The sequence below is a fragment of the Anastrepha ludens genome, chromosome 6 (genome assembly GCF_028408465.1).
Source record: "Anastrepha ludens isolate Willacy chromosome 6, idAnaLude1.1, whole genome shotgun sequence".
Classification (NCBI taxonomy): domain Eukaryota; kingdom Metazoa; phylum Arthropoda; class Insecta; order Diptera; family Tephritidae; genus Anastrepha; species Anastrepha ludens.
The window spans coordinates 33,714,222-33,740,086 of record NC_071502.1 but is presented as its reverse complement, the minus strand read 5'-3'; the positions used below and the strand labels follow the sequence as shown (position 1 = coordinate 33,740,086).

The 25,865-nt window shown below is 37.3% G+C and overlaps 2 protein-coding genes across 2 annotated transcripts; one reads left to right on the top strand and one right to left on the bottom strand.

Annotated features, from left to right (window-relative positions):
• Window positions 1–960: 960 nt before the first annotated feature.
• LOC128866300 (heat shock 70 kDa protein cognate 5) lies at window positions 961–8,367 on the top strand. The gene is made up of 6 exons (XM_054106909.1): window positions 961–1,167; window positions 1,337–1,371; window positions 5,747–6,325; window positions 6,394–7,498; window positions 7,565–7,705; window positions 7,777–8,367. The coding sequence occupies exons 1-6, from the start codon at window positions 1,087–1,089 to the stop codon at window positions 7,864–7,866; spliced, it is 2,031 nt and encodes a 676-aa protein (XP_053962884.1). The 5' UTR covers window positions 961–1,086; the 3' UTR covers window positions 7,867–8,367.
• Window positions 8,368–12,261: 3,894 nt separating this feature from the next.
• Window positions 12,262–25,276, bottom strand: LOC128868132 (uncharacterized). The gene is made up of 7 exons (XM_054109897.1): window positions 25,023–25,276; window positions 24,592–24,852; window positions 17,967–18,157; window positions 14,728–15,156; window positions 14,546–14,653; window positions 12,621–12,805; window positions 12,262–12,556 (listed from the first exon to the last, which is right to left on the bottom strand). Exons 1-7 carry the CDS (start codon window positions 25,152–25,154, stop codon window positions 12,318–12,320), a joined length of 1,545 nt encoding a protein of 514 aa, XP_053965872.1. The 5' UTR covers window positions 25,155–25,276; the 3' UTR covers window positions 12,262–12,317.
• Between the last annotated feature and the right edge of the window lie 589 nt (window positions 25,277–25,865).

Genomic DNA, 25,865 nt, shown 5'->3' with positions numbered 1-25,865 from the left:
AAATCAGCTGATTTCTTTTTTTCTTTCTCTGTGTCCATGTAGCTGTCAGCACAGAATAAAACAAGGCGAATTATTTTTTGTTTTCTCCTTCGCCAATACCTTGTCGTGACAATCAAACGTACAAAACATTGTTGTTGCTCTAGTGCCACCACCAACGAGTATTTGCTTTCAATAAATGGGCCTTGGTACAAAAGCAAAACGTTTGGAAACAATTGTTTTACTTAAATGTTAAGTTGTGAACATTGACTTGAACAAATCACTGATGAAACAAGACAAAAAAAACTTATTTAATTTATTTGTTTTAACTACTTTGAACTTTAAAACTCTTAAAGCTTTAATAGAAATAAGTTATATGTAGTAAGTTGTTTCCCTCTTTACTAATTCTTGAAGGAAAACAATTTTTCAAGAGAATTTCGCTGATTTAAATCAATATGAAATATTAGTCACTCCATCGAATTTCTTAAATACGCATGTTTTTGTTTTAGTGCTCATGTAATCTGATAAATATGATTAATCAGTAATGAAATTCATAGCTTGTTTGTTATGCTTCTAGATATAGGCAATTGTTTAAACAGCAGCTATTTCCGGCTAAAAAACTTTTATTAGGAGCTTTCTCGAGATCTGACGATGTTACTTTATGCGCTCTTGATACCACGGCAAACTCATTCAAGGTGATAGAAGTAGTGCATAAACAAAATTATAATTCATGTATTTTATTTTTGAAATTTAGTGATTTGAATGTCAGAATTTCAATCAGAATATGCACAAACAAACAAAAAACATAATTTTTTCATTCTAACCACTAAATCGTAAGAGAAAACAAATTAGTTGTTCTACTGCTGGCCTTATATGAATTCGCTTTGCCTCCACTCTTTACTGGTTTAATAAATTTCAAGGTGCCTTGATAAAATTCTATAAATTTTGAGCATATTAGTTACTCTGTGGTTTCAATAGTTTTCTGTCACAAAGTAAAAAACGTGCTGCTGTTCTTTTTTTTCCTCCACACGCGATAGTGAAGTTCGAGAAATTTTCTAAGATCAAGTATTTGCTTGCAAGAATTTAATTTCGGTTCAAATTAAGAAAAAAATGTTAAGAATACCGAAGTTCATCCCAAGATTGATTGGACAACGATTTGTTGCTCCAGATCACGGAAAATTCTTAGTAAAGGCAAGTACGAAGTACCTTTGTCAGTGATGTGGTCTTTGTTCCGTATTGCGCTGCGGCGTTTTACATAATATTCCAACATGAATTTCATGAAGTGCTAATTAAGTCAATCATCACGCATTTTGTAATTCGGCTAATATAAATATAATATTATGTTTTTGATTTATTGCAGAACACTTATGGCGTCACCGCCCAACTGCGTCAGAAGTAAGTACTCTAAACTTTTACATTAAACCCCATCTGAATAATTGGTAGTTTTTAAAGTAAAATCTACTTTCTAAAATAATGTGCAAATAAGAATCTGATAAAGAATCAGCATGTGATATTTAGTATACATATATATGCATATATTATAAACATTGTCGGCAAACATTTATTAAATCTTTCTAGAAGAAATTGCGTCATGCCATACTGATTAACTCTGATAGGAACGATATATGGAGGAGGGTTACTGGTCTAAATTGTTTGTCAAATGCATTATTGACATGTCTTAAATTTGCGTAACTATTTATATAGTATATTTATATAGTAGAGCCTCTATTCGACTAATTGGTTCTAAATTTGGTAATTATCCAGTTTGTGAGAAGTGAGTTTTACTAAATTTTATGCGTATAGTCATACTCACTAGCGGCGAATCTTGCCCGATAACTTTTTTGTTGCTTTCACATGCATATCGCACCCTAAATGCAAAAGGGTCACAACTCAAAATGTACTTCTGCTCAAATATGAACGAGACATCAATAAAACGGTCCGCGGATGACATATGGCAAAAATAAATTTTTTGTTTTTTGGTAGGACTGTTATAAGCTTACATGGCAAATTTCAGCGTGATATGTCACATAGTTTGTTTTCTGTGCTACTGTAAACAAGTCAAGCTCGAGTGTGGAAAATTTTGAGTTGTGCCCCTTTTGTATTTAGGGTGCGATATATATCGTCAAGTGAGTCCGTTACGATTCAAATCAGTGTTCCTATATGCACACCCCAAAGGTCCAAAAATATGAGGTGTATATGCAGCAAAATTTTTGAAGAAGTCTAAGACGTGCTGAAGTTAAACGTTACGGAGTTCCCAGAACAATACCAAAAAAAATCGTTCAAAGCAAGATCAGAAGATCATTGATTTATTTTTCGAGGACATTTAAGTGTAGGAGGTCCAAAAATCCTCTAACTACAGCAAAAACCGTTACCACGACATTTAACCTAACGTTTGCCAGAACGACACGGATTTCTATCGAGCCAAGAGCTGATCAATAACTTCAACAAAGCAACATAGAAACTTAAATCTTAACCTTAATTTAAAAGAGCTGCTAAATTATCAAAAATAGCAAGTTTGTAGAATTTACCACAAGTATAAATACTATTATAAGCCCAATAACATGTGGAATGACACAAAGTTGCTAACGGGTGCTCCGAAACAATCTTAAATCCGCCATAGCAGATTCCGCGAATGCAAACTGAGTTTGCAATCATAAATTGAATGTACATTCATAGATATATATATTTAAATTATGAGCACCAACAAATAAATTCAAAGTAATCGATCTAAAAAATTTGATTTAAGAACGTTTGTAAAAAAAAAGTATAAATTAGTGTAAAACGACTTCACAACTTATTTAAAATTGCATACAAATTTTATGAATAATTAATATTGAATATTTTATAAGGTAGCCTTTTTGTTTGAAAACTGCTTTAAGCCCTATCGGTTGCTTCTGCGATGATTTCTTATATGTGTTATATTTCACTCAAGAACTCACAAACAAATTCTCAATTACATTGAGATCGGGCGATTGTGCTGGCGTTTCAACTACATGGGGACAGTTTCAGATAAGCCGTGATTGAACAATATTTAATTTTTGTTTGTGGTCGTTGTCTTTATAGAATCGAAATATATATTATATCCCAAAATATAATACCAAATTTTCAACACTTTGCAGTAAGTTATTTTTTATAAATTCAAATAAGTTTCATCAATGAAAGCCAAGTCCGACCCTGCTGATGACTCACAACACCAAACTCATTCTAACTTGTCCAGCAATATCCGCACGCCGACAGGAGATATTTGAACCTATGGACCCTCTTATTCTACTTGGAGGGTTCCCTTCCAATAAATATAAAATCACTAAAACTATTAGGACGGAACTAACGTTAATTTATAGCGTTAATAGCCGCATTATAAAATCAAGGACAGCCGATGGGCCCTTGTTCCTTGATATTCTTGAAAGTAGTTTAAAAATGTCTCAAATAAATATTTAAATAAATCTATTTATAACAGAGGCTCGTGTCATGCGGTCTGTTGAGGCCATTGCACTATTATTCGGCAATCGCAAAAAGTTGCCATGTGATATTTATAAGAAGGTAGATAAGTAAACTTGTGCTCACATAATTGAGGCACTTTGTCTTTTCATGATATTTGTAATATTTTTCGTGCCAAAACTTTTTCCTTAAATTTTTATAAAAATATAGTTCATACAAAAACCTTGTAAATTAAAGCTCCAAGCCAAACAAAATTCACGGAAATTTAATAATCTTCAAGAAATTGTCATCAAATGTTTTAACTTTTTATTCAAAATCTTCCAAATATGTGGTTTTAATGGAAAAAATTCTCAACAGCATATGCCAAATTAAAAAGAAAAATCAATGCGATTTTTGAGTGAAACTAGATTTTCATTAAAATAAATATTAATGGGCTGTAAGACATCGTACTTTCTAACGATTCGAAAAAAATGAAAGTTTTAGTGACAATTTTTCGAAATTTGTTGAATTTTTTGTGATTTTTGTACAAAGTCTGGAACTTTGATTAATAAGGTTTTTGTTATAAAAGGAAGATAAAACTTATTAATCCTTTGCACTCAAGAGATGAGTCCCGCTCACATCTTACAATAGTTTGGTGCGGAAATTCGATGTTCTGTGGAAACTATTTGCTTCCTTATGTAGTGATTGATAGATATCTTCTTTATGCTTGCGATATCATTCTTTGATTTCGGTCCTAATCACTGCATGTATAATCTTACAACGTAATGTCCCTTTCATATTATGTGAGATTTTCTTATCTATAAGATTAGTGCGGTACCAAATGCTTCGAGTTAGTTAGTCTGCGCGGAAACGGCCTCGAATGCAAAGGGTTAATGGTATGAGCACGAGTGTTCACTGTTGCGTCCAAAATATTTCTTTTGAACTCACGTTTTAGAAGCTCTGTATGATTTTGATTTCCCACATAAGTACAAGAAATTTATATCGCTCGAACTACTGTCGAAGGAATAGCTAATAATAGCCCTCATATGTACTCGTATACTCATCAGATATGATATTTTTCAACAAGTGATTTAATTTAGTTTGATTGATTGAAAACAAACGGAATTAAGTGTGAATATTTGTAACAAACAATACTTTGTTGTGCTGGATTAATCCAGATTTTTTTTGGCAAAAGAAAATGTACAGTAAAATCGATCGCTGCTCTAATTTGAAATAAAAAATTGATCGGCGTTTAAGCTGGGGTCGATCAGATGAATAATGAAACTAAAATTAATGGGTTAGGTTGAAATGGTTGCCTTGTAGTCCCGCATAAAACGGTTCTGTCCATAGTAGTCATATTTATACATGATCTTTATAACTCGTTCTTGTTGTTTTTTAACAATCAGGTAAATTTTTCAAATAATAATTGTAAAAAATTATTGGTCTTAAATGTTCGTGTGCGAAACTCTAGTAGGGGAAATTGAGAGAGAGAGACTTACAAGTTTTTACTGTTTTTCTGTTATGTGTCAATTATGCTGTAGGCCATGTAACTATCAAAGCGTAGTGTAAATACACTAAGTTTAGGTCTGTCTGTTCATGTAAAAATTATCTAGTAACTTGCCAGTAACTTAAATTCCGAGAGGTCTCTCTCAAAGAGAAATATATTAAAAAAAGTACATGAACGCAAAACCAGTAAACAATTTGCAAGTTTGATGAACAGCTGATTAAATTGTTGGCAGGAAAAATTACAAAAATTACAAATTTTTTCACTTAAGCTATCTCGTATTAAATTAAAAAATAAATAAATAAAGCAAATAAAATGCAAAATAACGAGCTTCGGAAACACATGATTTTATTTTGTCAACACTAATTTGTTCCATCTCATCATCGCTGTGAGATGAAAAGCATTCCATTAGCAATTGCAATTCGCAAATTTTCATTCGGGCTTATTTTTACTTTGCGATCAGCTGTTTTTCTCACTTGCAAAGTCTTACAAGTAAAAAATTTATCCAGTAAAAACTTGCAGCTTCCCCTCAAAATGAAAGGTTATTTTGCTCTCTCACATTCCCCTACTTTGTAAGTTCTTTGGGTACACGAACTCCAAAACGTGATAGTTTGTAACAATTTTCATTAACTATTTGCTTCATGAACAGACCTCATATGTCGTTAGAATATCAAAATGTATAAACGAAATCAAATCGACTGCTCTACTGTCTACCGGTTTATTGTGCCTTGGTTTTGTAAATTTGTTATTAAGTAAACGAGGCACCTTTTTTCACTATAGGCTTAACCTGTTACTTCTGTTTCCGTTTAACCTCTATTAATTTTTGTTTGTTTGCTTATCTCTTCGTAGATCTGGCGAAGTCAAAGGTGCCGTCATCGGTATCGACTTGGGTACCACAAATTCTTGCGTGGCTGTAATGGAAGGTAAGCAAGCAAAGGTTATTGAAAACGCAGAAGGTGCACGTACTACGCCGTCCCATGTTGCTTTTACCAAGGACGGTGAGCGTCTGGTTGGTATGCCAGCGAAACGTCAGGCAGTTACGAATTCAGCTAACACATTTTATGCGACGAAGCGTTTGATCGGCCGTCGCTTTGATGATCCCGAAATTAAGAAGGATTTGAAAAATTTGTCATACAAAGTAGTGAAAGCTTCAAATGGCGATGCTTGGGTTTCAGCAACCGATGGCAAAGTGTACTCTCCCTCCCAAATTGGTGCTTTTATTTTGGTAAAAATGAAGGAAACAGCTGAAGCGTATCTCAATACACCAGTGAAAAATGCCGTTGTCACTGTTCCCGCCTACTTCAATGACTCACAGCGTCAAGCCACAAAAGATGCTGGTCAAATTGCTGGACTGAATGTGTTGCGTGTTATCAATGAACCTACCGCCGCCGCATTGGCCTACGGCATGGATAAGACCGATGACAAAATGTAATTGCTACTCGAATCAATATTCTAACGTTTGAGTTAAATTATTTGTATTATTTTTCTTATTACAGAATTGCTGTATATGATTTGGGTGGTGGTACGTTCGATATCTCTATTTTGGAAATTCAGAAAGGAGTTTTTGAAGTAAAGTCTACAAATGGCGACACTCTGCTTGGCGGTGAAGATTTTGATAATACAATTGTCAACTACTTGGTGTCTGAGTTTAAGAAGGATACTGGAATCGATATTACCAAAGATAATATTGCTATGCAACGTTTAAAGGAAGCTGCTGAAAAAGCCAAGTGTGAGTTGTCCTCATCGCAACAGACAGATATCAATTTGCCCTACTTAACCATGGATACTTCTGGCCCACAACATATGAATTTGAAAATGACCCGTTCTAAGCTCGAAAGCCTCGTCGGTGATTTAATAAAGCGTACAATTCAGCCCTGTCAAAAGGCTCTGTCTGATGCCGAGGTTTCTAAGGCAGAAATCGGTGAAGTTTTGCTGGTCGGTGGTATGACAAGAATGCCAAAAGTACAGCAAACAGTACAAGATCTTTTCGGCCGACAGCCTTCACGTGCCGTAAATCCCGATGAAGCTGTAGCCGTCGGTGCCGCAGTACAAGGTGGTGTGCTCGCTGGAGATGTCACCGATGTTTTGCTTCTCGATGTCACACCTTTGTCTCTGGGTATCGAAACATTGGGCGGTGTTTTTACCCGTCTTATCTCCCGCAATACTACCATTCCCACCAAGAAATCGCAGGTATTCTCTACCGCCGCTGATGGCCAAACGCAAGTGGAAATTAAGGTACACCAAGGCGAGCGTGAAATGGCATCTGATAATAAAATGCTTGGTTCTTTCACATTGGTGGGCATTCCACCCGCACCCCGTGGTGTTCCACAAATCGAAGTTGTGTTCGATATTGATGCCAACGGTATCGTTCACGTTTCCGCTAAAGACAAAGGTACCGGCAAGGAACAACAAATCGTTATTCAATCAAGCGGCGGCTTAAGCAAGGATGAAATCGAAAACATGATTAAGAAAGCTGAAGAATATGCTGCTACTGACAAGAAGAAGCGTGAGTTGATTGAATTGGTCAATCAAGGAGAGAGTATTGTGCATGACACCGAGACTAAGATGGAGGAATTCAAGAGCCAATTACCAGCTGAAGAAGTAAGAATTGAATTGATTGTTGAATTTGAAAAATGTATGACTATTTTATGTGTTCCTTCCTTTTAGTGTGAGAAACTAAAGAAAGAAATCGCTGACTTGCGTACGCTCCTGGCCAACAAGGAAACCGCTGAGCCTGAGGAAGTCAGAAAAGCCACCAGTCAATTGCAACAATCATCGCTGAAACTCTTTGAGATGGCATATAAAAAGGTAACTGCATATTTTGCTTTATTTTGAATATTTATACTTACTAAAAAAAACATTTTTCCTCGTTTAAATAGATGTCCGCGGAACGCGAGAGTAGCGCAGCTGGGGGAAGCAGCAGTTCTGAACAGACTACCTCGGAAGAACAGAAGGAGGGAAAGAACTAAAATAATTCTTTGGTTGAGGGGTACGCTTGTGTGAATTGTATCGAGTAAATATTATAATAATCGAATCCTACCCATTTGCCACTCTACATTCGAAACGGTAGGTAGAGTGAAACTCATGCGACCATGATGATCCATAAATTTTTAATTGTTTCTTATGGAATCCTACAATCAAGTGAGAGGATCTCGACATTGCTAATTTTTTTTAATCAGCAAACAGGATTTCAAAATAAGATATGACCACAATTTTATTTGTATGTGGTTTTTGTTAACTTAATAAAATAGATTAGTTTCTAATTACTTAGAATAAACAAAATCGCAAAGAAGAGAATATTCGCATAAAAACGAAACTGAAATGGATTATTTTTAAGCTGTTTATTGTTAGTGATTTAACATTTGTGTAAAATGAGCGTACACCAAGTTGCGTTTATTTTCTTGTGAAGTACACTAAATATGAAATATGTATATAAATATATGTATTAATAAATAATAACATAAATAGTATTGAAAACTAGTTTTTGTTTAAGATTTAGGACACTATTCAATCCTAAATTGACGCCACCCGCCCAGATTTATTGGAAAAAGTAGTCGAAAATTGGACTGGTCGAATGGACCACGTAACTCGTAGCCGGGGTGGACATATGCCGGATATCATATTCAAAAAATAAATACCATGAAATTATCTACATGTGTAATTTTCCTGGTTTAGTTGTTATAATAATATATTTTCCGACTTTTTCTGTGTTTCTGGGTATTAGCCGAGTTTTAAAATATAGCTGAAGATCTTGGAAATTTTAATATCATTTTTGGAGTAACCCGTTCATAACCAGTGGGTTTTTTCGGATCTACCGTTTGTTTTACTTTTCAATGTCAACTATTGTCGTTACAGTTAAAACGATTTTTTTATAACATACTGCGAAATTGGGTAGGGAGTCATCCGCTCTATTAAAGCGAAATTTAGTCAAAATACTATTTCAAGGTGGATAGATATTTTGATCCTCCTTACAAAGTAAAATGTTTTGGCACCCGCTAGGAGGTAATTTAATTTAAACATTTCAATGCTTGATTCTCGCGATTCTTAAGTGCGTGTTTACCTTTTTCTTCGCTATTTTATTTTGCAACAGCAGATGTAAAAGTCTGCCAATCTCGCTGAAGTCACTGCTTCTCAGTGGCAGTGGTTGCTGGCAAAAGTAACTACCGCAAAGAGTTCACATAAATATTCGCACTTCCCTCGTCAAGTCCTGCGTGATAAACAAACTCCAATAAACGGCGGATGAAGGACATTAAGTTATTAGTTGCTATAAATAGGGAAATAGGAGATTTTGATGAAAAATTGATAAACGATGGTTGGGCCCAACTGAACCCCTGCCGTATTGCAGATGTTTACCAATTAGTTTATTAAGTTTTACTTGTGAATCAGTTTAACCTATAATTCGTCGCTGATCGCTTAGCTTTATAATCCTGTAACATATTTTTCATCTTTTGCTTGTTAGAACCTGAAGACTATAGTAGACTTTAACCAGGTTGAATAGTAATATTATATTAAACAAAACCATCTTAGAACAAAGCAGTCGGCTTTTTGAAATGATAACAAACACTGTGTCTAAAGTTTGTGCTGAGTAGGTAAAAGTTTTTAAAATCTATGTTTGAAGAGCAAGCTTTGATTTTGCTAAAACCTAAATCTTTCTACTACATTAAAAATAAAATACGTAAAATTTCATCAAAATCGGACCGAAAGAGTTAAACGGTGCTCCCAAGAATTAAGTGGTGTTTAAGTGGTTATATACAGTTAGAATTTTCAAAAAATCGATATCTTTTATTTTTATTTTCTTAATGTACATATATTTAAGAATACACACAGAAAATTTAATATCGTTCCGGTTAATATTTTCGAAGTACACGCAAATTTGAAAAGGCGTTTCAGAGTGCTTGAAAGTACAAGAAAGTTCTTTAAACGCATTTTTCTCAAAATGGTGTTTTCAAAGTCGGTTTACTCGAAAACGGCTAAACCGATTAGTCTCAAATTTTAACCCGAGCTTCTTAAATATATTTTTTAGTAATTGATCGAAGATTTTTTCTCACCGAAAAATTTTTTTTTATAAAGAATTTAAGGCCGACATTTTGGTTAAAAGTCGATTTTTTTTAGAAACCGCAATTTTACCAAAAAAATGTATATTGCTTATTCCTTCGATTAATTACTAGATTTATCATTACTTTAAGAAAATCTGTTTTGTTTTTTAATTTCAGAGGATCCAGTTCAGAGATATAGTGGTCACCGCAAAACGTCTTTTTTGAGAACAGCTCCCGGAGATCAGCTGTAGCTCCTTTCCAAATAAATATTTTTACTAATACTAACTCTTAAGTTAAAAGATAAAATAATATGTGCACAAATTTTTAGACAAATAATTTAAAAGTTTTCTCAGAAAAAATTCTGGAAAATTCACTTTTTTCGTCTTTCTAACTGTATATAACCCCTTAACCCAAAGAGTGACTTTCCCACACCAATTTTTGTACCCACGAACTTCTGCTGAAGCGTAGTATAATTTTGTTCACATAACGGTTCTATGTAACAGCATAAAGGAATCAAGATAGGTATATACATATACTAGGTTGTCTAATAAGTTTTGCGGTTCGATAAGAGAGGGCGTTGCCACCTGCAAATATTATATATTGTTTTTTACATTTTCTTTTTATTTTTTTTTTATTATTTTTTTATTTTTTTTTTCATTTTTTTATTTTTTTGTTAAGTTGGTGCACTGAACTCATATGAACGTAAGTCAAGTTTCATCTCAATCTGTCAATTCATTCTTTGTTTACAAGCCATTTAGTATCGACGTGTCACAGTATTTTCTACAACGCGAAAGCTCAAGTATCGTGCAGTGCTTGAATTTTTATTTTTGAATGGTTTAAAAGCAAAGGAAATTTATAAACTAATGTTGAAAGCTACAATTAGTACAGTGGAAAGATGGGTTGCTGAATTTAAACGTGATCGTACAAGCCTTCAAGGCGATTCACGTCAATAGTGTAAAAAAACAGCAACAACACCAGAAATCATATGAAAATATACAGTATATGGTACTGGAAAACCGTCGAGTGACTGAAAGAGATTTCGTAAAAGCTCAATGCATTTCATTGCGCAGTGTAAGCAATATTTTGGCTGAAGTATTTGGTTTCGAAAAGCTGTGTGCGCAACAAAATACAATGGGTGCCGCATTCGCTAACAATAGAACAAAAACACATTCGAATGCGACCTTCTGAGCAACATTTAGAGCGATTTCGAAAGGATTAAGTGGATTTTGAGACTCGACTCATCGCTATGGATGAGACTTGGGGACTTGGGTCTATCACCATAATCCTAAATCAAAACAAGAGGCTAAAAGCGGTGAACCTGGTTCTTCGGCTCCGAAATGAATTCATGTTCAGAAATCGGCCAAGAAGCTGCTAGCATCGGTTTTTTGGAATGAGCAAGGAAATTTGTTTGTGGATTACTTACTTAGACCAGCTGAAGGAAAAAACTCGTAAAAGAATACCCAGTTTGTTAAAGAAAAAAATATTTTTCATCAGGAAAATGCACTGTGTCGTGGCACAAGAACATTTTGGCAATGGTTAAAATCCCTGAGTTAGAGTTCGAATTGTTAAAGCATCCACCGTATTCACCAGATTTGGTACCTACCGACTTCCATCTGTTTACAGTCCTAAAAAAATGCATGTGTAGAAAGCGCTTTTCATCAAATGATGTGGCCAACACAGCGTATTTTGCAGCCCTACTCGATTCTCACTTCAGGGATGGAGTTCATAAATTGGAATTCAATTTCTTGTTGGAACAAGTGTATTGATGTTCAGTGAGACTATACTGAATAATAAAGTGTATTTCAATCCATAAAATTGTGATTTTCTTATCGAACCGCAAAACCTTTTGAACAACCTAGTATATACCGAAATACTCAGAATGATAAGGAGAGCCATGTCAATCCGTGTGCACGACAGCTCAAGCAAAATAAAAAAAAAATCAATGAAACTTGGTGCACTCACTCATTATCTAAGGTTGCTATTGAAAATGGAATAAAATGGTCAATAGCCATGCCTATCACGACAATTTTCAAAGAAGAAGAAAAAAAGTGATAGTTCTGTTATAAATGAAGTAAAATTACTCAAATGACGCAATGAAATATTGAAAAATGTGCAGTGTAGGCCCTTTTTTGGGTAAAACTCGCCCAAGCTTGGTACATGAATCGTTCCTCACCTCATTTAGATCCAACATAAAATCTCGTATCCTTGCGATGGTGGAAAAAGTAATTCACTACTAGCTCTTTGCTACATAACTACTAAAAAATCGAATATGGTATAACAGCCGCAGATATTGTCAGACATTAAGTAAAAAATGAATTTTGTGTTTTATCTTTCTTTTTTCATATGCATAAATAATCATTTTATTATAAGTTAGCGTTTCTGTTTCACATTATTAGCACCATTCTGAGAGCATCTCTGTTGATTCTCGCTTGCTTGAGGATGTGACCTTCGACAAAGAGATCAGATTCATTCTGCAAATAATTTATACACTTATCCACATAGAGTAGGGACTCTTCGAGCATATTTTTCGGGGATAGCGTAGTCTGCAAGGCCACCCGACGTGTATGCTCTGCTATGGCTGAGTGCAACTCAAAACAAAGTGTGCCCAACATGCGGACCTCACCTGAAATATAGGACTATGTTGTAGTAAACTATAGACTTTATTTAATATCACACGTAATACGGACATGGTGCCAGCTTCTCATATAAATCGATCAGCTCTTTGACATATTCCAGTTTCAGATTGAGCTTATTCTCAGGTACGATCATCAGTTCCTTGGGGTCAGTACCAATCGCTTGCACCAGTTGTAATTTAGCTTGACAAATGTAAAAGTGCTTACTGGTCAGCCACTTTTGATAATGTTGAGTATACCTGAAAAATGTTGAAAAGTGCAATTAATAATATGAATAGTGTCAATACCTCGGAGACCAATTCTGTTGACCCTTTTTTGGCAAGCTCATCAACAATTTCCTTTTCTCTATGTTCCTATGTCTTGGAATCCTGATCCTGAAATGTTGCCTGCACACCCAAGAGATTTGATCTCCTCCTTACAGGAGTTGATCAGTTTGTCTCTGTATCATGGCGACGTCAGTGCTATGAGCGCAGCTTGACTATCGGAAAAAATGTTAATATTTCCCCTTGCTCCCGCATTCCCTCAGAGTTCTGCAGGACTGCAGGAACGCAATGACTTCTGCCTGAAAAAATAGCAGCATTCGGCAGTTTGAATGAAATATGTAGATAAATTGGCTGATTTAAAGAAAACCCCTGATCCGATTCCCGATTTCATCTTAGAACCGTCAGTATGCAAAACACCATTTGCATGAAACACCAAAGTGAAAAGGTTTTGTCTAATAGCGGCCGCCACTCGGCAGGCAATGGCAAACCTCACAGTGTATTTCTGCCGTTAAAAAGCTCCACATAAAAATCCATTTGCCGTTCGGAGTCGTCTTAAAACTGTACGTCCGTCCATTAGTGGAACAACATCAAGACGCACACCACAAATAAGCGGAGGAGCTCGGAGTTAACTCGTGAAAATTTTCGTGTGATGACAACTTTGAGTAACTTTCGACGCCGACTTTTGTTGTTCAAGCACCACACTTAGCCACTGTGAAATGCTAGTAAAATGAGTTTGAACGTGGCCGTCGATCCTTGTAGTATGAGTCAATTGATAACGCAAGGTCGTCATGCGACATATCGCGTCATCTATGACGTCGTAACAGGTGATGTGTCTTGGATTTATGTTTATAAGCCAAAAACAAAACAAAATCGATAGTATAGGTGCTTTAAGACGAGCTTAATCCCAAAAAAGTTGTTCACGGCAGAAGCACCTCAAAGCAATTCTCAATAGTTTAAACCCATTCCTTTGCCAGACGTTTTCGAGAATAAAGGAAAACCGAGCGCCGAAGACGAATCATTATACACCAAGACAACGCGAGCTCTCACCTAACGACTCTCACAAAAGAGCTTTTGAGCACCCAAAAGGTCGAATTAATGGACCATCAGACTTACAGCTCGAACATTAAAAATAAAGTGCGAGGTCAACGTTTTGGGGAAAGCTGTTGAAGTCTTTAAGTCGGTTCAAGCAAATGCAGACGTGTATTGACTTCCAATGAGAATATTTTGAAAAACAATACAGCCATTTTCATTTTTATTTCTCACTATTGGGCGCAAAATGTAAAAGTCAACTCTCGTAAACGAGTAAATGCATATCCGATCAGAAGCTGAAAGAAATTTTGTGACAACTCAGCACAGCATTGGTCAAGCTTTTAACTACAAGTACATCTGAAAACTTGACAGGCAATGCAAGTCTCGGTTTAGCTGCTGTAGGTTAGGTGCTAAACTATTTGTCCAGAGATCAGGTATAAAGTATAAGCATTGGCAGCGACTAACATCCGACGTATTCACCTGCTAATCACTCTAATTTACTCATAAGCCGAATAGAAGTGGGGTGCGAAATGAGAAATCGATTCTAGCACCAACAACAACAAATTTTTTAAGGAAATATATGTTACTTGCAAATTCATTTAGATACCATGTCTCTCTATCTGTGATTGTGTCATACCATTTAAAAATTTATCAGTTTGCAAATAAATATCGTGCATTTCAACTCACTTAATGCAGTTTTCCACAGTTTTACTCATGGCTCCAAAGTCTTTTCCAGCTTTTTCTAAGATATCCTTTATGAAGGATAAATCAGCTTTGTTTCCACATGTCGAACAACTACGGGTATAAAACGCTAATGTAAATGCAAGGTTTCATGAATTATATGTACTATAAATTATAGGATGACTCACCTCCACTTAGAATTCCATTCCTTAAGACTTGATGGCAAAATGACTCCTACGCAATTGGTGTCGATACACCTGAAGGCATCATAGTTAGTTCCGAATTCTGTTACATCGAGGCACCTTGGGCATGTGCATTTGAAAAGTTTTGTATGCATAAGATGTTGTTGTCGCTCTGCGGTTCCCCAAACTGCATCTGAATAACAAATGCTCAAGTGCGTATTCTTTTTAATTGGCTTTGGGGCCCACAAGATCAAGTTTCCATTCTTTGTGAAACTTTTCGCTAGATTTGGACAACAGGAATGCTCCAAAAACGATGCATTACTAAATATTGCTACGTGGGGAGGATCAGTGCTTGGTACCTCGTGACCGTTTATTTGCAAAATGCCGATTGTCTTCATAATCAAATCCTCGTTAAAATCAACTGTTTTGAAAAATCTGAAAAAATTAAAATATATTTAGAAGTGCAACTATGTATTGTAGAAAGGGTAAATTAAATTAAATTGTTAATGTATTTCCGCGTGTTTTAGCGTAATATTAATCATCCTATCGGTAGATTCATAGCGCGTAAAGATTTCCATCATTCAAAATCAGTTTTTTTATGTAGTAAAAAAGTTGTTCAATGAAAAATTGAATGTTCAATAAAAAAAAAATAGTAATTGACGCGTACACTTCTGTCAGGTGCTTAGCCGAGCTCCTTCTCCTATTTGTGGTGTGCATTGTGATGTTATTCCACAAATAGAGGGACCTACAGGCCCTCGAAGTGTAAACAACTTCCGACCGCTCACGCAACTGATGCGCGGGCATCAGCTGTCTGTTAGTTGGCTAAATCACAGTCCAGAGTATTGTTTGCAAGCGCGTGGAAGCATTTTGCCGAGAGTAAACGCGAAAAAGAAAATCAGTAATGGATTTCAAACGTAACCAGCGAGTGTTCGTGAGCTCGAGCACCTTAAAGTAAATACAGTTTTTGTTTATCGCACCATTACTTGTTACGCTGATACTGGTAGCATCGCGAAACGTCATAGAGGTGGTCATCAAAAGACGGCAACGTCACGTGAAATGGTTAAAAAAGTGAAGAAGCGACTTGAGCGAAATCCCCGACGAAGTGGCAATCAAATGGCGAAAGAACTGAAAATATCTGACCGTAGCATCTGCCGCATACTGAAAAATTATCCCAAAGTCAAGCTTTACAAGATCCAAAATACCAGAGGCGCTTGATCTCACGCCAAAGCAGCAACAAGTCAAATTTGAGAGAGCGAAGGAGTTGCTTCGCTTGACCGAAATCGGTCAATTTCTGAACATTGTGGTTTCTGACGAGACAATTTTTTAAATTGAGCAATTCGTAAACTTCCAAAACGATAGGGTTTATTTGACCGACCATTCATACGAGAATTTGAGACCAATCGTTTTCCTCGAGCCTGGCGGTAAGGTAAATGCGAAATATTATCGGGAAAGTATTCGGAAGGTTGCTTTGAAGCCGTGATCAGATAAACATTTCGATGGCAGACCATGGACGTTTCAACAGGACTCGGCACGGAGTCCACCAAAAATTGCTGTAGTATTTGTAAATAAAGTTTATGCAGTATCCAAGTTTACATATATAAAGCTCGTTTGGGGCTTCCTTCTATAATTTTGAGTCCATACGAACGACAGCATTTCGGGTCGTAGTTATTCCAGGAGGCGTTTAATAATTAAATATTGAAAGGTAAGCTGTTTTTGCGCATTTAATTTTTTTTCTTCTTTGCTAAAGTTGTGCACAAATAACTACAAATTCGAATTTTTTGATATGGAAGAAAAAGCTTAGCAACGTCAACCGTTATTAGAAGTCCGCGTCTTCGTGAACAATTTACAGTGAAATTCCTTATAACCGGACACTCACCGTCGCAGTGTTTTTGTCCGGCTATGGGAGATGTCCGCTTATAAGGGATGAAGTCACAAAATATATACCACACATATAAATTGTATTGTACATAGTTTATTTAAGAAATTTTTGGAAGTAAAGAATATTTGCATACTTTAGTATTACATATAAATACATATATGTACATATAGCGATTAAGTACATTGTACAAGTCTTTACATTTCAATACTAGTTTGATTGAAAAAATTAGGTAATGCTTGATTGCTTTAATTTAAAATGTTCATTTTCAAAGTGACTCTCGATATTTTTAATGTGCTGAAAAGCTACATAGTCATTTTTTGCATATTGTTTCAAGCCCGCAACAAGTTTTAAAGCCTCATCATATGATGTTATAGGCTCACTTATTTCTTCTGAAAATTCATCTTCTGAATCACTTATGGCCATAGTATCATCTTGTTGGTCAAATTGAACTTCTATATTGTTGTCCTCAGTGAAAACATTTTGATCCATTTGGAGAAAACCTTTGAACGCGACCATTCGCATGCAACTGACTTAACAAACTGAATGGAAAACTACTCTTAATTTAAAACACAGGACTTGAATGAGTGCATACATGTTAAAAGGGGAATCACCTATTTCATTTTTATAATGAACAACAAAGCTTGCTTGTGATATTTTTGAATTTTGTCCGTTTATGAGAAATTTTTTTATGAAAATGGTTTGAAATACTTTGTCCGCGTCCGGTTATTAGAGTGTCCGTTTATTAGGATGATATTTGTATGAAAAAATGTATGAAAAACCTGTGTGCCCAAAATTTGTCCGGTTATTGGAGCTGTCCGGTTATAAGGACTGTCCGTAATGGGGAATTTCACTGTAGTTTGAAAAATAAATATATTAATATAGTAAAATCGTCTCCGGTTGAATATAATAGTTTTTCTGGCATCTTTGTTGAAACTAGATGAACTTTAGTTATCTGCAATGCCATACAATCGACCACATCCTTTATCACTAATGTGCCATGCTTTCTGAAAGTTGAGCGAGTCGAGTTTATAAGCGCATACTCGTATTATGAGGATCAGAATTGTTTGAATAATACTACCCGAACTATTTTTAAAACACAAAGTTGAGATTTCCGATCTTTCAGTTTAGAACATAGTTTAAGCAGAGTAAATTTATATTTATTTTCATCCCTAAATAAGTTTTCGTATATTTGCTTATTTTTTCTATTTTTAGTTTGAGTTAAAGAAACTGCTTTGCATTGAAAGAGTTAGCAAATGGGCCCTATCTTTACTTTCAATAAAGCTGGACTTCCAAATAAACGTATTTAAACTTCAAAGTTACTTTGAATAACCCATATTTTGATATATAAAAATGATAGGAAACGTACCTTGGTATAAATTTACCGATACTTTCCAAATCGGCCTTCCATTGTATAGAACCTCGACGCTGCTTTTCCAGTGATTCAAGCTCTAAAAATTTTTCCCATTTGTCAGGATCTCTTTGTGACAAAAGCAAACAGCGCACCGTACCCATGCATTGATATAAAGGATGAGGATTTGTAAATTGTTTTACTGAAACCTATAGAATAGTGCAATTCACATAAAGTTCATTATAATATTTTAGTATTAGCCAAAAAAGAAGTGTGAGCAACGAACATGTCGCATCTTTGATAATATAGAAATAGATAATAGAATAATAATATATAAATAGAAGTAAATCAAAATTTAGGTTTTCTGTTATTTCTGAGAATTAACCAACTGAGTGAAAAGATAGCGTTTAGTATAAGAGAATCTACACAAAACGGCGGACGCCTGTGCAACTATTTTATATAAAAATGCTTTAATAAATTGATACCTTCTAATAAAGTGAACAACATCACATCCATTTGTGGAACAACATCAAGATGCACGCCACAAATAGAGGAGGAGCTTGGTCAAACACCCAAAAAGGATGTACGCGCTAATTAAACCAATGCAAGAGTTTTACTATATACAATTTAAGCTAATTCATACGCATATACTGTGAACCTCACTGCAGGTGAATATTTCATAGAAGCAGATATTTTTAAAGTCAAACTGCAAGATCTAATAGAGCTGCCTCGATAGCCTAGCGTAAGTGCGGCCTCGGTAGTCCTCAACCATCTGTGCGATCCTTCTGCCAGAAAATGGGAAACACAGATGGCGCTGCAAGCGGTAAGAAGCCGTTGTTTCTAAGCAATGGCAGGTGGGCATTCCCACTATTTAGGACTGGTAGCGGCAGGCTAAACACATACCCTGTCAGCAATCAAAATAGATTAACGAAACCAACGCAAGACTGAGTTTTGTCAAGGTCCTATGCTCCGGAGAGAAGTGAAGAAAGAAAAAAAATAGAGCTTGATCCGCAGTTTTGAGCTTTTAGATCTAAGCTTCATGTTGTTGTTCCCCATACAGTTACGGAGGATGCTGCTGAAGTGACAGTCCTTGGCCAGATACGGTTGCATAGAACCGACTTTTGCGTGAACGGTCATATTTTGGTTTGGTTTGGTTCACAAACAGGAAATACAAGATTTCTTCCTCTGCAATAAATTTTATAAAAAATTCAAAACGTCAAATACTACATGGCATTTTGAAAGTTATAAGTGCTGTTCTTCTGAGTCTTACTCGTATTAATAGAACACTCCGAAATAATTACAAACATATTCAAAACTTCAAAGGCAATATTAAAGCGAACCAAAAAGCATTTAGCAAATCTTTAAATCTGAAAAAGCGAAGTCGAATATACCAACTTCAATGTTTTATAAAAATAAGCATGTGGATTCAGTGGCAGATTTCGCTAATCTTTTGTCTGTTTTGTATAGTGTCAATTATGTTATTAACTAGAAGTAAATATGCCAGCGTCTGATTTATTTCAATCTTCAAGCAGAAAATTGCGTTCGTCGTTCGAAATTTCATATCCCCGAATCAGCATGGCTTCATCGTAGGGATATTCACCGTGTCTAATCTTGCCAATTTTACAGCGGACTGTTCTGCAAGTTTTGCGACTGGATATCAAATTGGTGCAGTTTAGACTGGTTTTGCTTTTATTTTACTTAGGCAGTGGCTCTTCTTCTTCTTAATTGGCGCTATAACCGCTTACGCGATTTTGGCCGAGTTTAGCAAAGCGCGCCAGTCGTTTCTTTCTCGTGCTAACCGGCGCCAGTTGGACACACCAAGTGAAGCCAAGTCCTTCTCCACCTGATCTTTCCAACGCAGAGGAGGCCGCCCCCTTCCTCTGCTACCACCAGCTGGTACCGCATCGAATACTTTCAAAGCCGGAGCGTTTGTATCCATTCGGACGACATGACCCAGCCAACGTAGCCGCTGGATCTTTATTCGCTGCGCTATGTCTATGTCGTCGTAAAGCTCATACAGCTCATCGTTCCATCGTCTGCGATATTCGCCATTGCCAACGTGCAAAGGTCCAAAAATCTTACGCAGAATCTTTCTCTCGAACACTCCAAGCGTCGCTTCATCGGATGTTGTCATCGTCCACGCTTCTGCGCCATACGTTAGGACGGGCATGATGAGAGTCTTGTAGAGTGTTAGTTTTGTTCGTCGAGAGAGGACTTTACTGCTCAGTTGCCTACTTAGTCCAAAGTAGCACTTGTTGGCAAGAGAGATTCTACGTTGGATTTCAAGGCTGACATTGTTATCGGTGTTAATGCTGGTTCCTAAATAGACGAAGTCTTTTACAACCTCGAAATTATAACTGTCTACAGTGACGTGGGTGCCGATACGCGAGTGCGCCGACTGTTTGTTTGAAGACAGGAGGTACTTCGTTTTGTCCTCGTTCACCACCAGACCCATTCGCTTTGCCTCTTTGTCCAGTTTGGAGAAGGCAGAACTAACAGCGCGGTTGTTAAGGCCGATGATGTCAATATCATCGGCATACGCCAACAATTGTACGCTCTTATAAAAAATTGTGCCTGAGCGATTAAGTTCTGCGGCTCGTACGATGCTCTCCAACATCAGGTTAAAGAAGTCACACGACAGCGAGTCACCCTGTCTGAAACCTCGTTTGGTATCAAACGGCTCGGAGAGGTCCTTCCCAATTCTGACGGCGCTGCTGGTGTTGAGCAACGTCATCTTACATAGCCGTATTAGTTTTGCGGGGATACCAAATTCAGACATAGCGGCATACAGGTAACTCCTTTCCGTACTGTCGAATGCAGCTTTGAAGTCGACGAAAAGATGGTGTGTGTCGATTCTCCTTTCATGGGTCTTTTCCAAGATTTGGCGTATTGAGAATATTTGGTCGATGGTAGACCTTCCAGGTCTGAAGCCACACTGATAAGGCCCAATCAGTTGGTTGACGGTGGGCTTCAGCCTTTCACACAATACGCTCGCTAGAACCTTATAGGCGATATTTAGAAGACTAATCCCGCGGTAATTGGCACAAATTGCAGGATCGCCCTTCTTATGGATTGGGCAGAGTACACTTAAATTCCAATCGGCAGGCATGCTTTCATCCGACCATATTTTGCATAGAAGCTGATGCATGCACCTTACCAGCTCCTCGCCGCCATGTTTGAATAGCTCACCCGGCAGTCCGTCGGCGCCCGCGGCTTTGTTGTTCTTTAGCCGCGTTATCGCTATTCTCACCTCGTCATGATCGGGCAGCGGAACGACAATTCCGTCGTCAACGATTGGGGTATCGGGATCTTCACTTTCTCGGTGACATGCGCAGCTGTCACTGTTTAATAAGTTCGAGAAGTGTTCCCTCCATAATTTAAGATTGCTCTGTACGTCAGTCACCAGTTCGCCGTCTTTGTTCTTACAGGAAAACGCCCCGGTCTTAAAACCTTCTGTAAGCCGCCGAACTTTCTGGTAGAATTTTCGGGCGTTGTTCCTGTTGGCCAGCATCTCAAGCTCTTCGCACTCACGTATTTCGGCCTCTCGTTTCTTCTTTCGGATAATACGTCTCTCTTCCTTTTTCAGCTCTCTGTAGCGATCCCACATGGCTCGCGTTGCGCCCGATCGCAGCGTGGCTCTATAGGCGGCATCCTTTCTTTCTGCGGCAGCATGACATTCCTCGTCGTACCAATTGTTTTTTCGGGCTCGCCGGAATCCGATTTCTTCTTCGGCGGCGGTACGTAGAGAACGAGAAATGTTGCTCCATTGTTCGTGGATGCCGGTTTGTTGGGCAGTACTCTCTGAGAGCAGGAGTGAGAGTCGAGTGGCGAATCTTCTGGCTGTCTGTTGTGATTGCAGCTTTTCGATGTCGAACATTCTTTGCGTAGGTAGATGCACGTTTTTTGCTGCACAGAGGCGTGTGCGCAGTTTGGCCGCAACAAGGTAGTGATCCGAGTCGATGTTGGGTCCTCGGATCGTACGTACATCTAATACACTAGAAGCGTGTCTTCCATCTATCACAACATGATCGATCTGGTTTCGTGTTTTTCGATCAGGAGACAGCCAGGTGGCTTGGTGAATCTTCTTATGCTGGAATCTGGTGCTGCAGACTACCATGTTTCGGGCCCCGGCGAAGTCGATCAGCCTCTGTCCGTTACCGGATGTTTCGTTGTGCAGGCTGAATTTTCCGACTGTGGGACCAAAAATTCCCTCCTTGCCCACCCTGGCGTTGAAGTCGCCAAGCACGATTTTTATGTCGTGGCGGGGGCAGCGCTCATAGGAGCGTTCCAGGCGCTCATAGAAAGAATCTTTGGTCGCATCGTCCTTCTCTTCCGTCGGGGCGTGGGCGCAAATTAGCGATATGTTAAAAAAACGGGCTTTGATGCGGATTGTTGCGAGACGCTCGTCCACCGGAGTGAACGACAGTACTTGGCGACGAAGTCTCTCTCCCACAACAAATCCGACACCGAATTTGCGCTCCTTTACATGGCAGCTGTAGTAGACGTCGCAAGGTCCTATGGTTTTCTTACCTTGCCCCGTCCATCGCATCTCTTGGATGGCAGTGATGTCAGCCTTTACTCTCACGAGGACATCAACCAGCCGGGCAGAGGCACCTTCCCCATTAAGGGACCGGACATTCCAGGTGCATGCCCTCAAATCATATTCCTTATTTCGTTTGCAGGGGTCGTCATCAGCATAGGGAGGTCTCATCCGAGGCTTTTTCAAATTTTTCATTGGGGGGGATTTTTAAGTGGTGGGTCCCAAACCCAACGCACAACCAGCTATCCTGGAATGTTTCGCCTTCTCACGTTAGCTCACTCCCGAACGGGTGTTCGGAAGCTACCCAGAGGATACGTGGGCTAATCCCGGCCGTTGTGAGCTGCTTGAACCATATGCAGAAGAATCGTCCTGGCCATTCCCAAGTGAATGGCGATCAGTAACTTTCCCCACTTGCGTGGACTTCTACACATGGAACCATCCTCCAAGGCAGTGGCTAATCGGAGTAAATATCGGGATTTAGCGCGTCTATGGTTTTGAAGCCCAATTATGTTGCACTAATTGTTACTGCTTTTCTTATCAAATTTTTTTTTGGCAAAATCGTTTACGCATTGTTGTATATTTCATTATCCATTTTTAACGCTTTTTGTGTGAAAGCAGCATAGAATACAAAATTTGGCCATCCGCAGCAAATTGTGAGAGTAACTTCGGTCGCCACGTCATCGGGGATTCGGTAGTGGAATTCTGCCCACTTATTTCACACGTATTCACACATTCGTCCAATCAGATGTTGTTCAGACGGCACGAAGTAACATTAGCGTAGACCGCCCTGATATTTTTCTTATCTCACCAACACAATTTTAGTTTCGTCGTAAACAAACTCGGTTCACATCCTGGGTTAAGTCAGCAAATCAGCTGATTATTTCAAAATAACGGTCAAATGTTGGCCCCACCTCTGCATTCAGTACATCTTGTATATACGTACATCCATTAGTGTTGCCAATAGGAATGAAAACAATAAAACAATTAAATAATTTACGCTTACACATCTGTTAGGTGTTTGGCCGAGCTCCTCCTCCTGTTTGTGGTGTGCGTCTTGATGTTGTTCCACAAATGGAGGAACCGACAGTTTTAAGCCGTTCGGATGATTGTCTTTATGAGGAGCTTTTTCATGGCAGAAATACACTCGGAGATTTGCCACTGCCTGCCGATTAGGGCTATTAGAAAATACTTTTACTTATAAATTCCCATTAAGCTTATTCTTAATATAATATTTTCCTTTTGTGGTTATTTTGATTTGTTTTTTTTTTGTTGGCAGGAAACCCCCGTTTTGAGAAACCACCAAAAACTTGTTTAAGAAGGGGTAGTGTCAGCGTAACAGAAAGAAAACAAACTCCCAACTTTAAATTTACCCACTACAATTTATATATTACAACAGGCGACAGTAAAAATTATCCAGAAAAATTTCTTTTGCAGGTCAAACTAACGACTTTACATAGTAAAGTAAAGTACTTAGTTTTTAGTTTCTCGTCAATTTAGTTTTTTTAAGTACTTTAAAGTTTCAAACACCTTAATTTGAAATAAATAGTTTTAAATACTTATAAGCACTCTATAATATGAATATAACACGAAAGAGCTGTTAAAAAATTTACTTTACTTTACTATTAATTTATTTTATATTTTTCAACTTCGTTGTTCTTGCTGTTTTATAAAAGCGTAAAAAACGTAGCTGAACATTACTCCAATGAAACAAAGTATACACAATGATGGATACTATAAAAAATCCATAATTGTTCTGCCCAAAAGTAAACTAAATTTTTTTACTAGTTGGATTTATCCTGCGTAATTCTCATGGAGTGTCGACAAGTACTTACTTTTCTTAATTTAGTCCTTTAACTTTAACGTCTTATAAAAAATTAAATTGATGAGAAAATGAGAAACTGAGAGTGAGCATTACAATTATAACAAACAACAATCAAATCTTCTGTTGCATTCACGTACATAGTTGACTACAGGTATATGTATTTCTAGGAAACTACTTAGGGGGTACAAATTTAGTTCACATCATCCTGTATTTTATTTAATTTTAAACATAGGCTTTAAACATATTTATGAAACTTCTAAAAACGTTTTAAACTCACTCACTTTCGAACCTCTTTTCACAGTGAATTCACATTCAGCTTGGTGCTCTGCCTTGCTCTTGCACTCGATGCCACAGAGTGGCCAGCCGCACTTATCGCATTCAATATAGTCCGAAGGCTCGATACCGTTCAAACATCCTAGGCACACAGGGCTGGTTACTTGGGATGGCGTACATATTAAAGGCGCTTCTTTGAGAATTATTTCGAAAGCCTTTATGCTACGGGTAGCCACCAAATATCTTCCCAATTCATTACTGTGTTCCACCTTCAAGTACGAATTGTATTTTGAATGTTAATGTAGGCGGTCGATTATGAGTATTTACAAGCTATATTTATACGTATGTATGCATCTGTATAATTACTTTAATTGCACGTGCATTTTGATAATTATTTTTGTAATATTTTGAAGTCACTTAACCGTAATCGTCAACATACTTTGAATGGCCTGCAATTAATTTTATGCACCTTCCAATGCTTTTTCTGGTGCTCCTCGGAGCAATAAAAACTTTGATTACAATTTGAGCATTTGTTTTTAGTTGGTTCACCACATACAGCACAAGAAGACATGCCGGTTTTCTAAACTGTTCCTAATAGAAATGCAAACTGAAATTGAAAATCGGTGAGCTGATTAAATGTGTAGATTTTACTAAAACACCGCAGAAAAGCATGAACCGCGCACAAAATCTCACAATGTGTATTACTAAAATAAATTCAGCCAAAAATAGATATTTAAAGGTTCTTGCTTCAACAAGAAACATATAAAGGGTGCCTAACGAACCCTGCAGTAAAAAAACTGAGAGAGTCTTCTGAAGTGGTAGTCGCATGTTAAATATTTCGTCATTACATTCGAAATAATATAAAATGTACGGTGCAGAATGAAAATAACGAGTTCGATTTTGAGTTTGAAGTGCCGTCGTTTACTTGTGTATGTCAAAGCTAAGAAATAAAGGCAAAAAATGGCCCTTCTCACACGTGACAACAGTGGATTCGTTATTGTTACGTTACTTTTAAGCTTTAATAAATGTATAAATTCATTATTTTAAAGGCATTAATGGTAAATAATCATAGTAAAGCACAAATTTTTAGGGGAAAAATATAATAGAAGTAGTTAAAAAATATTCTCCGTTGGCATAGAACAAAATGTCTGGAATGTCACCCTAATTGCGACTGCGAAATTAGCGCGCGCTAAGTGATTTGCCTACATTTCAGAAAGCATTCAAACTTCTGCAGTGTATAATAATTTGTACTAGGTGGAACACCATCGCACTCAAGTAGACC